This window comes from Prosopis cineraria, unplaced genomic scaffold, assembly GCF_029017545.1.
Source record: "Prosopis cineraria cultivar Desert tree isolate PC_DT_omini unplaced genomic scaffold, ASM2901754v1 PC907, whole genome shotgun sequence".
Lineage (NCBI taxonomy): Eukaryota > Viridiplantae > Streptophyta > Magnoliopsida > Fabales > Fabaceae > Prosopis > Prosopis cineraria.
Genome location: NW_026556232.1, coordinates 1 through 15091, shown reverse-complemented (window position 1 = coordinate 15091; position 15091 = coordinate 1). Strand labels below are relative to the sequence as shown.

Below are 15091 nucleotides of genomic sequence, written 5' to 3'. Positions count from 1 at the left end.
CAACACGAAACGGTCGCATCCATCTCCTAAAACTCAATCTTGTGATGTTGGCGAGAGGCACTGAGAACAGTGATTAATTAAAGAAACATTGATCTCCTTCTCCGACACGGAATGACCACATCTATCTCTTCTCCAACGTTGAACAGCTACGTTTATCTCCAAGACACAGAATGGTGGCCTCGGGTTGCGATAGAAAGCGGCACCGGGAAAGTGTTATCGTTGACAGATATGGCATTTCAATGCAGCAAAACGTCACGCGTTTCATTTAATTATTAATACTCATATATATGCAGCAAAGTAGGACCCGTTGGATCAAGTAAGTGGTGTGTGGACAGCATGATATTACGTAGGGAGAGAGGCATGGAGAGATTGTAGGGAGAGAATCTGGATCTGATATACATTCGATCCCTTTCAAAAACTTGAGATTTGGTGATTCTAAGTATCATACACATGACAAAATTTGTAACAATTGTTTGATTAAATAAAACTGTTTTTATTGTGCCACACAAGACATTCATTAAATAAGTGTTTTCGTGCCACTCATTGAATCCAAATCCTTATTTTATTTTACTTTTCATCTAATACGGTTGGTTTTAAATAATAATTCTTTATTTCAATTATTATTATTTTGAAAATTGAAATTTAATTAATATGTTAACATTTAAAAGTTTACATGTACACTTTTTGCCACTTTTTAATTACCATTCTATCAATATATGGAGATACAAGTCTCATATTCTATCATCTTCCTTGGATTCTGCTGGGCACTCCGATCTGAATATTTAATTGCTTCCGTTCAGCTGCAGTACGTTGAACAGAACAACCCAGTGGCTGCAATCCCACATGCATATATCTCATACTATAATAACATTAATAACCAAGCACGAAGCCGTTAAACCCGACGAAAGACTAATTAACTTTTGGTTTTTTTTTATTTTGTTCGTATATTGGTATAATATCATTCTATCAATTCTATGTATGGATTTTGTAATTTGTAATGTATTTTTAGTTGTTTAATTTAAGTATATCCCATTCTTTATTCTAATTTTATAAGTATATTTATTACTTATAAGTATCATTTTATCAGAAACCATTCTATTCAAGGCAAAGTCGGATATTAAATGTATGCATTAAATAGATATTTAAATTAAATATTGATTCATTATATTATAAGAAATTGGTTTCTTTCACTAAAATCAGGTTTCGTTGAGAAGATTCTTCTTTTATTAATAATATATAAGGAAAAATGAGGAATAGCGAGGTATAACTAAAATTTGACAATTGAGGAAATGACAGATCAAATGAAAACTATAAGGTCTTAATTTCTCTTTCGCTCATGCATGGACGGATTCAAATCAGGACTTTTATTATTATTTGTTATTTTCTCGAAATTATACAAACTTAATTGGTCTGATTAAATTAATCATTGTGCAGCCCAGCAAATGATGATTCCACTGCCTGATCAGATAGAGAAGGCAATAAACTATATAAAGAGTTTAGTGTCCAAGGTAAAGATGGCTTCCATTTTACTTTATTATTATCTATATTATTTTACTTTATTGTCACAAACGACTGCATTATTTTTATTAAAAACAAATACAAGATGACACTTCATAGTTAAGCAACGAGAGATCGATCAACACACAAAAATACATTGTCGAGATCGTGCTATAAATTATAATTCCCACCTCAAGTTGAGTTATAAAATTAGACAAAATGTATTGGGATGATAAGTGTGAATTGACTTTTACATGAAAAAAAAATAAAAAAAGTTCACTTCAAATAGAGTTGAGTTGTATTGAGTTCACATCAAATAGAAATAAAAAAAATCATAAATTAAATATTTTTAAAATTTTGGGTTGAGATGTATCACTCACCTCAATGCATCTTCTTAAACTGTTAGATGGAAACAGTGTGTCGTGCTATAAAAGCATTAGTTCGATACACAAACTGAACCTTACTTTTTAATTATAATTCTTTCAACATGGAGATACAGATCCCATATTCCATCATCTTCATCACCTTCTTCTTCTTCTACCTCGTGATCCACAAACTCTACTTTTCCAAGAAACCCATCAAAACCCTTCCTCCAGGGCCATGGAAATTACCTCTCATAGGAAACCTACACCAACTTGTTGGTGGCTCTCTACCTCACCGTTCTCTCGCAAATCTTGCCGACAAGTACGGACCATTCATGCACCTTCAACTTGGTCAGCTTTCTCATATCATAGTGTCTTCACCAGAATACGCCAAAGAAATCATGAAAACACATGATCAGATCTTTGCAAACAGACCCAGATTTCTTGCTTCTGAGGTCTTCTGTTACAATAGCACAGACATCGCCTTTTCCCCGTATGGAAACTATTGGAGGCAACTTCGAAAGATCTGTACTTTAGAGCTTTTCTCAGCAAAGAGAGTTCAATCATTCAGAAGGATAAGAGAAGAAGAGGTTTCAGCACTTGTGAGGAACATCTCTGAACATGAAGGTTCTGTCATGAATCTCAGTCCAAAAATCTTTTCACTCACGAATTCTATAGTTGCAAGAGCGGCTTTTGGGAAGAAGACACGGAACATAGAGCGTATCTTACAGGTTGTAGAGCAAGTGATAAAGCTAAGCACTGGGTTTTCAATTTCTGATTTCTTTCCTTCACTGAAATTTATCAGTGCCATCACTGGGATGAGAGCTCAAGCTATGAAGGTGCAGAGAGACACTGATAGAATCTTAGCAGACATCATCAGAAACCACGAAGAAAAGAAAGGCAATAGTAACGTTGGAGAGATGATAGAGGAGGATCTTGTTGATGTTCTTCTCAAGATTCAAAGTGGCGATGACTTTGAGATCCCCTTATCTCCTGACAACATTAAAGCTGTTCTCTTGGTTAGTTTTATATGTGTCACTTTGTCATATAAATGCAGGTGTTATATATATAATTGTAATTTTATGAACTCACACTGTGCACTAATAATAATAATTATTATTATAATAATTATGAATCCCTTTTTCAGGATGTTTTCATTGCTGGATCTGAAACAGTAGCAGGTACCATAGAGTGGGCAGTGTCAGAATTGCTCAAAAATCCAGAGATTATGAAGGAGGCACAAGTAGAGGTATAGACACAAATTGAACTTTCATTGTTTTCTTAATATTTTTGTAGTTTTTGTTATGATTCTTAGTTAGGATACTGGATTAGTTATTTATTCATATTGATTTGAAAATTTACAAGAAAAAAAATATAACTTTTGATCTTAAATTGATCTTTTTCTCAATTATCAATTATTAAATGAATTTTGATTGAGGACAACTCAGTTCCAATGTATATTTTCTAAACTCAAAATAATTAAACCAGTCTTTATAGTTTTTTGACCCAACACAATTCAATTTATATAATTTTTTAACTCAATAAATTATAAAAATTATATCATGTTGTGTCAAAGTTCAACGAAGTAAATCGATAATTGAAGGAAAAATATTGAATTGACTTTTAAGAGAATTTGTTTATTGGTTCTTCATTAGGTAAGAAGAGTCTTTGGAAGCCAAGGGTATGTAGATGAATCAAAGCTTCACCAGTTAAAATATTTAGGTGCTATCATCAAAGAAACTCTGAGGCTACACTCACCAACAGTATTGTTGATTCCAAGAGAGAACAGTGAGCGTTGTGAAATCAATGGATATGAGATACCTCCTAAGACAAAGATTATAATTAATGCTTGGGCCATTGGAAGAGATCCCAAGTATTGGAAAAAACCAGAGAGATTTGAACCTAAGAGGTTTCTTGATACAATGGTTGATTACAACTTCAAAGGTTCTAGCTTTGAGTACATCCCATTTGGTGCTGGAAGAAGGATCTGTCCTGGAGTCACATTTGCTATACCTGTTATAGAATTGTCACTCTCTAACTTGCTTTACCATTTTGATTGGAAACTTCCACAAGGTATGAAGCCTGAGGATTTGAACATGGATGAGTCTTTTGGTTCCACAGTGAAAAGGAAGAACGATCTGAATTTAGTTCCTATTTGTTATACCTCTTAGAGGTTCGTGTGTGTGTGTGTGTGTGTGTGTGTGTGTGTGTTTACCGCTTGAATGATGTTTCGCCCATTCCATATTAAGAATATACCCAAACTTGTTTTATTTCCACATAAATTATTTTAAAATTTGTTACCATGCATGTATTAAAACTATAAAAATTAATTTATTATTTTATGATGTATTATCTCCACTTAAATTAAAATTTAAACAATAAAATAGTCTATCTTTATTATTTTTATTTTATTTATATTTTATTCTATAATTTATTATCTTATACATATAAAAAATAGAAACAACAACTAATTTAATTTAATATTTTTTATTTTGTATAAATTAAATTCTGAAAAAAAAAATTCACTAGGTTGTATACCTACTTCTTCTTACACCTTGTTTAAATTAAATTTATAATTTTATTTCAGGTCTTACATTTATTTTCAATATAGTTATTTTATCAACTACTTATCTTTTATAATGGATCACACGTCTCTCTTTCTCTCTTTTTTCTGGATTACATGTGATCTTTCAACATATAAAAAATAAAAAATAAAAGAAATATCAGACTACCATATATGTTATTGTAAATTTACAGTAATTTGACAAACTTTACAATACAACTACACTACATTTATTAAAGTTGCAGCTTGTGGGTGTGTGTCTGTGTGTCTGTGTTGTAAATTATCTGTTAGTGTGTTGATTGAAAAACGATGAGGGAGGGATCCAAGTCCAAGGGCCCAAAAGACATCTAGGCAATTTCTAAATGGATCAGCCCAGCTCCCAAGTCTCATTACTCATTTGCACTGTACTCATCGCATATTGGTGAAAATAATCTCGTTGAATTTATGATTTTATTTATAAATTAAATAAATAGTTCATAGTTGTTTAAAATATATGTTTATAGATAGGATTTTATTTTTTGCGATAAACAGTCAACTAATATTAAGAAACAAAAACAACAGTACCAAAACAAGAAAGATAGAAAGCAAGGTGATGTTGCAGGGTCTGCAAATGCCCCGGTATCAAAGTACAACTCTAAATAAATCGTTTGTAAGAAAACTTGAGCAAACAGATTTCTAGAGTAACTAAATAGTCCTCCCATCCTGTTTATATGAGGGGTAGTATTTATTTTGATCATATTTATAAAATAGTTCAATGATTATTATATTCATATTTATCATTTTACCTTTATTAAATGTTAGAATATTTTATCTCTCTATTTTGTCCACACATGTTGATGACTTACCCAATGCAGGTATTTAATTAATGCTTTCATTTCTTCAAATATTTTTCATGCATGGACGATATACCAGAAAATTTCATCTGACAACTAGATGAATGGTGGATGAATGAAAAATAGTTTCATATTGAATGTGCTAAATAGAATGCAAGAGAGAGTCATGTGGCAGAAGATATTTCATCAGAAGCAAAGCGAAGGAGTAACGGCATGGAAATATTCTAGATTTGAGGATGTCCATTTATTATGTTCTCCAAGAGCACTCGTTGGAATGTGAAGTCATAAAAAAAAAAAAAAGCGACATACTTTAGGATCATAACACATTTTTTGGAAAATAAAGTGAAAAAAGCATGCAAACACTTTGGATATAAGGTGGCTCATTTATTACCTTTCTTAAGAGAACCCAGTGAAATGTAAAATATGGATACTTTTATAATAGACAACTAAATACTCAACAAAATCGTCGAAAACAACATATACGTAAGATCCTAATAGAATTAGGTTTTGTGGGGAAGAAAATGAGAGAAAAAGTGCATGAAAATACTCTAGAAACTAAATAAAAACACTCAAAATACAAGGTGGCTCATTTATCGTATTTTCCCAAAAGTACTCCTTAGAATGTGGCATGAGAGTACTTCTAAAATATACTACTAAATACTTCACAGAATTATAGAAAATGACATACATTTGAGATTAGAATAGATTTTATGGGAAATAAAGTAAGAAGGACACTACATGAAAACACTTTAATTACAAAGCAACCCATTTATTGCATTTTTCAATAGCACTTATTGGAATGTGGCAAAAGGGTACATCTAGAATAGAAATCTAATTTTTTACCCAAAAAAAAGAATAGAAATCTAAATACTCCACAAAATCATAGAAAACAGCACACACTTTGGATCATAAAAAAATTTGCAGGAAATATAGTGAGAGAAAAAATGCATGGAAACACTCAAGAAACTAGATGGCCAATTTATCATATTTTTCAAAAGCACTCATTAGAATCTGGCGTAGAGGTATCTTTAGAATAAACAACTAAATACACCATAGAATCATATAAAACAACATACATTTAAAATCAAAAGAGATTTTATGAGAAAGAGACCACATGAAAACACTTTAGATACAAGGTGACCCATTTATTGCATTTTCCAAAAGTACTCATTGGAATGTGGCATAGGGGTACTTCTATAATAGAAACCTAAATACTCAAAATCATAATAAATGCATACATTTAGGATTATAAAAGAGTTCGCCAAAAATAAAGTGAGAGAGAAACCTTATGAAAACACTCTAGGTACAAGACAGTCTATTTATTGTGTTTTTCAAAAGCACCCATTGGAATATATCATTGGGGTACTTATGGAATAGACAACTAAATACTCTAAAAAGTTATAGAAAACCGCATACATTTAGGATCATAAAAGATTTTATGGAAAATAAAGTGAAAGAGAAACTATATGGAAACATTCTAGATATGAGGCAATCCATTTATTATGTTTTCTAAAAGCATTCATTGCAATGTGGTATAGGGGTACATCTAGAATAGATAACTAAATATTTCACAAAATCATAAAAAATGACATAAGTTTAGGGCGGGGATAGATTTTGTGAGAAATAAAGTGAGAAAAAAAAATGCATGGAAACACCCTAGATATGAGGCAAACCATTTAAAATGCAGGATAGGGATACTTTAATAATAGACAACTAAATACTTTACAAAATCATAGAAAACAACATACACATAGGATTTTAGTAGATTTTGTGAGAGCAAAAGTGAAAGAGAAGCCACATGGAAACACTCTAGATACAAAATGATCCATTTATCTTGTTTTCCAAAATCAATCATTGGAATGTGGTATAGGGATACATTTAGAATAGACAACTAAATACTCCACAAAATCATAAAAAATGACATACTTTAGGATCACAAGAGATTTTTTGGGAGATAAAGTGAAAAAAGCATGCAAATATTTTAGATATGAGGCACAATCCATCTATTACCTTTCTTAAGAGAACTCATTGGAATGTAAAATAAGGATACTTTTAAAATAAATAACTAGATACTTGACAAAATCATTGAAAACAATATATAAATAGAATCATAATAGAATTAGGTTTTTTTTTTTTGTGAGAAGAAAGTGAAAGAAAAATTGCATGAAAACACTCGAGATACAAGACAGCCTATTTATTGCATTTCTCATAAGCACTTGTGGGAAATTGAAATGTGACATAAGAATACTTCTAGAATAGATAACTAAATATTTCACAAAATTGATATACATCTATAATTAAAGTTTTGTTCATGACCTTAACCAAGTGTCAGGGTTCGATCTCTACTTAGGTATGGAAAAATGTTCTTTGGCTAGCTCTCCCACCTTTTGAGGTGCCTGACCATAAGCGAATCTGGATTAGTTTGGGCCATTATTATACCTAAAAGATGGTTTGTCTAGGATATCGCATGCGTAAGCAAAAAAAAAAGTTTTGTTCATGACTAACATATGCTACTAGAGAGTATATGACACTGTTTATCCTCAACCTATTGTATATTTTGTAGAGTGATATCTGTGTCCCTTATAAGATAATTATAAACATTTTGATCCTCACTCGAAAAAAATCAACACAATAAATCATGACAATAAATTTCAAAACGAGTCATTGTTTTATTGGGTCAAAGTAACAAGAATCCTCTTACAAGTGTTCCAAATGACAGTCTCCCTATTTTTTTCCCCATATTTTTTCTCTCTAAACTCAAGCCATTCTCATGAAAAGAAAATTCATTAGTTACTTGATAAAATAAAAATATGAAAAGGTTAATTAATTTTCATTAAATAGAAATATAATTTTAATTTTAGCCAACATGTTGAGTAGTTGGTAAATTTTATGAAGAGAATTAAAGTTTAAACCACAATTAAATTACTTTTTAAACAAAATGAAATTAATAGAAAAATATATCTTTGTTTACCAAAAAAAATCCTTCATACGTACCCTTATGATGCACGCAAACATGCTATGATTTCATAGAACTTCATAAAAAAAGCTTTATCCACAAAGAGTAAAAATAATTTTTCCATCAACTTTTATGTGTTTGTGTCTATTATTATCTTTCCACTCACATGACCTTTCTTTAATCCTGGGAGATAAACAAAGAAGTTTATGGAACAGTTTTCACTTTTCATCGAACAACAAAGCCGTGTAAGGTTAGACCATGTGAGTGACATGGCAAATTTTGATTGGCCAATCAATGTCCACACACGCTCGCAGGGCAACAGCTCAGATTCAGGCAATGTCCTTGTCAAATTGAAAACCCCAGCTGTTGCGACCTTGTCTGCCCAGTGCCCACGCTGCTTTCTTAGTTCTGTACTCAACAAACTTAAAAATAAATAATAAATAATAAATAATAAATAATAAATCAATCTACGTCGCTACTATCAAATAAATAAATACACAAAAATTCATTTTTTAATTTTAAGAGAATAAATGTTGGGGAAGTAAGATATGGTTTGTGACTTTGTGTATGAAATGTGTTTCTCTGGTTCCGCTCACTGAAAGCTGTCGGCGGTGTGGTCTCCTTACTCTAAGCCGTTTTTCTGTATTTTGCGGATTTCCATTACATCTCCACGAAAGGGTAAGCCAGGTCTCTATGATTTCCCTCTCACGGTTAGTCAATGCGGTTTTGGTCTTTAATTGATGACTCCTCGTGAACGTCGTATGAGTTGTATCTCAGTTCTTGATAAGAATTGCTGAACTAGGATGACTCTACACTTTCTTCGTCTCTTTATTTTCGTTTATTTGGCTTCATTGTCGAAAAATCCTTGTGGGGCTTCTCACAATCTGGGTCTTTTATCTGTTTTGCGGTTGATCGGTGGTTAAGTTTGCTTTTTTGAGTCAATTTGCGCCTTTAAAGTGTTATACTGAAATATTTGGCTGCTGGGGAAAGCTAGGGAATGAAAATCGAGTCAACTTCTAAGTTTGAACGCTAGCAAGAACTTGAGGCTTGATTGATGATGAATATTGTTTGTGAAGTAAATTTCACTGGGAAAAGCAATTTGTTATTTCTGTCATGCATACCAACTCTTTTGTGGTTTAATTTCTCATGTTTCGTTTCATTCATCCGACATTTTTCTGTAATTGATCTTAACCTCAAAGATCTATACTTTTCCACTGTTGAAATTGCTTGTTGGATGGTAGAAAACTGTTTTAGGGTCTGATCGAGCTTCCTTTTCTACAGGAACAAAAGGAGCTGCTTTCATTTCTGCAAGAGAGAATGCTTCCAAATTGATTTTCTCTGCAATTATATAACTTATTGAGCTTGGACTATCATTTGATCCCTTAGAGAAAAGTAGTAGCTTATGGAGTCAGAAGGGGAAGCTGGGGTGAGAGTACTTCATATTTTCCATCTGTTTCCTCAAATGTTATAAAGTTATTCCTTGTTTGGTTGCACTTACTGTTGATTGATTCTCCATAACACTTTCAAGTTTCAATACCTGGTTTACTAACTTTTTTTTTTTTTGGTTATACATATGCGATCAGGCAAAGCCTAAGACGGCATTGGGTGCCCAAGTCTGCCAGATATGTGGTGATAATGTTGGGAAGACTGTAGATGGTGAACCATTCATTGCTTGCGATGTTTGTGCTTTTCCTGTTTGCAGGCCGTGCTATGAGTATGAAAGGAAGGATGGAAATCAGTCTTGCCCCCAGTGCAAAACCCGGTACAAGAGACACAAAGGTAATAGACTCTATATAATGTTGTCTAGTGATTGTTAATTTTGACGACTCTTCATAGATATAATGCTAGAGTCATTCGCTGTTGGGATGGATATACCAGAAAGTGTTGCAATTTGAAGAAATCATTCTATCTCAATGTCATATATCAGATTCTTTAGCTGAAGTTGGAACAATGTGTCCACTGCTTAAGCTATATTGGCTTTACTTACCTATGAGATTGGGATTCATTGAATAAGGGGGCTTGCACTGGTGCTTTATACTATGTGTGAAATTGATCAGTGGGGATCAGAAGGGACTTGGTTCTCAGTAATAAACTTATTCTGAGGTCTTTTATGCATAGAGTGCAAACTTCAAAGCAAATTCATAGCATATTTGGGTCAGTATTTGCTAAGGAAGTTTCTTTTCCCACTCTAGTTCACCTTAGTTAACTTTCCTGTTAGCTTCATGTTACTTGTGGGTACATCTTGATGCCACAACTTCTGTTTTGATTTGCAATACCCTGTAATCAGGCAAAAAAAGAAAGAAAGAAAGAAAGGGCAAAAGGCAATGCCCTTAATTTTTTAGTAACTGCTATTTTGTGACTCCCATGATTATTTTCCTAATTGATTCCAGGAAGTCCTGCAATTCTTGGAGACGGGGAGGAGGATGGTGTTGTTGATGATGGTGCTAGTGACCTGAATTATGATTCAGAGAATCAGAACCAAAAGCAAAAAATTTCAGAGCGCATGCTAAGTTGGCAGATGACCTATGGGCGGGCAGAGGAGATTAGTGCTCCAAATTATGATAAAGAAGTTTCTCACAACCACATTCCTTTGCTAACTAGTGGGCAAGAGGTCATTCATTTAGCTTCCTAACCTTACCTTCTGATATTGTTTTCTTTTCTCTCTCTCTCTCTCTCTTTTTTGGGGGGTGGGGGGACAATGCGCTTTCTCTTTCAACCACATATGGCAAAGATCCTTTAATGATATTTTAGTTGTTTTATTTTCATGAACCTTCAATTTCAGGTTTCCGGAGAATTATCTGCAGCCTCACCTGAGAGGCTTTCAATGGCATCCCCTGGAGTTGGTGGTGGGAAGCGTGTCCATTGTCTTCCATATTCATCTGATGTTAATCAATCACGTAACTTTTCTACTCCCTCTTGTTGCAATTATTCTCATTTATTATGCACATATATTGCTTTGTTTCCTCATGTAGCTATCTAATAGTAACTTGAGATACAATCTTGTATTTTTCTTGCAGCAAATATTAGGGCTGTGGATCCAGGATTGGGCAATGTAGCTTGGAAAGAAAGGGTTGATGGTTGGAAGATGAAGCAGGAAAAGAATGTTGTTCCAATGAGCACAGGCCAAGCTGCTTCTGAGAGAGGAGCTGGAGATATTGATGCTAGTACTGATGTGCTTGTGGACGATTCCTTATTGTGAGTATCTTCTTTCTTAGATCATGAGTGATAAATCTTGGTTGCAACTTCCAAGTGGATTTTTTAAAGCCATGCACGTTTATTTCCATATTTTGGTATATAATGACTCACCCTGGAGTGTTTGTAATCAAGATGTTGTATGTGTAGTTGACAATTGCATGCTTATTAACCAAAGTCATTCAATTTAGTCACTTGTGTATATTATCTGTGTTGCAGAAATGATGAGGCTCGGCAACCCCTTTCCAGAAAAGTTTCAATTCCATCATCTAGGATAAATCCATATCGTATGGTCATCATTCTGCGGCTGATTATCCTCTGCTTTTCTTGCATTACCGAATAACAAATCCTGTGCACAATGCATATGCATTGTGGTTGGTATCAGTTATATGTGAGATTTGGTTTGCCATTTCCTGGATATTGGATCAATTCCCTAAGTGGTTACCGGTAAAACCGTGAAACATATCTTGACAGATTGGCCCTGAGGTAAAACTTTTAGATGTCTGGATTCTCTCTCTATTTTCATTTCGATATTCTTTTGATACTAAATTTGTGTGAGTTGCAGATATGACCGGGAAGGGGAACCATCGCAGCTAGCAGCTGTTGATATTTTTGTCAGTACTGTTGACCCATTAAAGGAGCCTCCACTTGTGACTGCAAATACTGTACTATCTATACTTGCAGTTGATTATCCCGTGGATAAGGTCTCTTGCTATGTCTCTGATGATGGTGCTGCTATGCTAACATTTGAAGCTCTTTCAGAGACAGCAGAATTTGCAAGGAAATGGGTTCCTTTCAGCAAAAAATATAATATTGAACCTCGGGCACCAGAGTGGTACTTTACACAGAAGATTGACTACTTGAAAGACAAGATTCAAACATCATTTGTTAAAGATCGTAGAGCCATGAAGGTAAGAGTGTGACCTATTAATTGGACTACACTACTCTGTACATGCACATGCATAAATAAATTGAGTGTTGGAATTCCTTAAGGGTGTCTTTTTATGATTACTTGCTTCTCTTCTTCACAGAGAGAATATGAAGAGTTTAAAGTTCGTATTAATGCACTTGTTGCAAAGGCACAGAAAATTCCAGAGGAAGGATGGGTAATGCAAGATGGCACTCCATGGCCTGGAAACAACACCAGAGATCATCCTGGAATGATCCAAGTAGTTCTTTTTTTTGCTTGATTGATTTCTTCTGTGAAGAAAGATAGATGGCTTTGGACAGCTTGTTATGCTTTAATTATTAATTTTTGAATAAATTCCTAAAGTTGTTTCTATATCCTGCTCTTTTCAAGGGTACTTGTATTATGTTTCTAACTTTATAGTCAATCAAATATGTAAAAGTCTTATTCTATGCATCGATAAAATTTAATTGAAATGCCAAGGATGTTACAACTCACATTTTTGCAAGTGTATTGTTAAACCACTAAGCTGCATTCTCCATCTGTAGGTTTTCTTGGGCCAAAGTGGAGGGCTTGACACAGAGGGCAATGAACTTCCGCGTTTAGTCTATGTTTCTCGTGAAAAGCGTCCAGGATTCCACATCACAAGAAGGCTGGTGCTATGAATGCCCTTGTGAGTATTTGCAACTGAAAATATGAGTTACTCACCTTTTGACACTTCTCTCACTAACAATGATAAATAATTGTTCCAGGTTCGAGTTTCAGCTGTCCTCACAAATGGACCTTTTCTGCTGAATCTTGATTGTGATCACTACATAAACAACAGCAAAGCCTTGAGGGAAGCCATGTGCTTTATGATGGATCCAAACCTTGGAAACATGTTTGCTATGTGCAGTTTCCGCAGAGGTTTGATGGTATTGATAGGAATGATCGATATGCCAATCGTAATACAGTTTTCTTTGATGTAAGTATCTTATGGCAACATATTTATTTGTTCTCTGTTATTTAGCAATGCCTGATTTCAGTTACTGGTGTTGATATACATGGCATGTTATTTATTGTTCTTGGTGCATTTGGTTACATTTTGTGATCCTTCTTGGCATGTATCATGTATTTAAGTCTTAATTCTTGAAACTTCTCCTTTAAATATCCACTTCTACTCTTACTGGAGAAAAATACTACTTCTGTAGCTTTGTATTTTAAGTGCTGGATGTCATTTTCCAGCAAAGCTGAAATAGCAAGGCGTCTATATTACTTGTGCAACAAAAGCATTCAGAAAAAACTTCGACTACCTCCTTAACAGGAGATATATATTTAGATATTAGTTTTTTTTTTTATCCTGACATGTCTCTACTGCATAAGAAGTGGGTGAAGTTGTTTTTAAGTCTGAGACTCTGTTTGGGTGGGGGTTGGGGATAATGGAATCTCAGACTCCCGGTGAGGGAAAGTTTAGTAATCAGAAGGAGGAGCATGCAATTTAACTTGAAAAAGTTGGAGCTCCCTCTTAGCAATGTTTGTTGCAGAGGTTGAGGAACCAAACCATTCTTCATGCCCCCAACTTGTTGATGCTTGGCTTTCGAGGGATCTTTCTCCTTCTCCACCCTCTTCCCCCCTTCCTTTTTTTTTCAACCATCTTCTCTGAGATTCTCCTCAATGATGTCAGCCCCAACCAGAAAAAATGTTTTCCCCTTGGTAACAGTGAATTATCTTTTTTCCTTGATTGGGCCTTGTGTAGACTAGGTCTTTTATGTTTGGTTTGTCATTGTGAGTTGTGAACAGGTAATGCAATAACTATACACTATGTTAAGGATCTGTGTTCATTTAGAAGAGCTTCATTGTGCCTCAAGCCCTACCAAGATAGACAAAAGTTCTAGACATAAACAAATGTAGAAAATAAAATTTTAAATTTTAATAATGCATACAGGCGCACATGCATACATACATATGTACGTATGTGCCTGCATGTGTGCTTGTGTACTTTGAATGACATTAATTCCTGCCTCATTAAGACTGGGAAACTATTTTTATAATGCTTAGTAGTAACATTTTATAAATTTCGTAGAAATGAACAATAATAAACGGGGGCAACAATGATGTGTGATAAGGAGTCTTTTACCTGTTCTTCCATACGTATATTCTGCACTGTGTTTTCCCCCTTGTTTCTATGCTTGTCTGCAGTGTGTCATGGTGATGCTGGCATTTGACATTGTTGAAATATCACCTTCCATGCTTAGTAGGTGATACTTATTACCCCTTTCATGTTGTTCTGCATGACAGATAAACTTGAGAGGCTTGGATGGGATTCAAGGCCCTGTTTATGTGGGCACTGGATGTGTCTTCAACAGAACTGCGTTGTATGGTTATGAACCTCCTCTCAAACCTAAACATAAAAAGCCAGGATTGCTGTCTTCATTATGTGGTGGAAGTCGAAAGAAGAGCTCAAATCTAGTAAGAAAGGCTCAGACAAGAAAATCTAGCAAGCATGTTGACCCAACCATCCCCATATACAATCTGAAGATATAGAAGAAGGAGTGGAAGGTAAGCCTTCAGCTATCTTTTAGATGTGAATTAATATATGGTCTACATTTCACACTGTTTTGGTCACATTAGTCTTCTTTTTCCAATGCAATTCTCACGTTTAGTCATCAAGATTGTATCTATTTTGTTGGCGATTCCATTCTTGTGATTCTTTATTCAACAGACAAGGGACCCTTAACTTTACTGCCATTATTAATTTAATTGCACAAGTTGAGTGCTGATTTCAGGTGTTTGCTATTAAGA

At 34.2% G+C, this 15091-nt stretch overlaps 1 protein-coding gene and 1 pseudogene across 1 annotated transcript; both read left to right on the top strand.

Moving 5' to 3' along the window:
• Positions 1 to 1923: 1923 nt before the first annotated feature.
• On the top strand, positions 1924 to 4129 carry LOC129298765 (cytochrome P450 71D10-like). The gene is made up of 3 exons (XM_054937208.1): positions 1924 to 2878; positions 3007 to 3108; positions 3515 to 4129. The coding sequence occupies exons 1-3, from the start codon at positions 1985 to 1987 to the stop codon at positions 4028 to 4030; spliced, it is 1512 nt and encodes a 503-aa protein (XP_054793183.1). The 5' UTR covers positions 1924 to 1984; the 3' UTR covers positions 4031 to 4129.
• Positions 4130 to 8731: 4602 nt separating this feature from the next.
• On the top strand, positions 8732 to 14727 carry LOC129298767 (cellulose synthase A catalytic subunit 3 [UDP-forming]-like; annotated as a pseudogene).
• Positions 14728 to 15091: the final 364 nt, after the last annotated feature.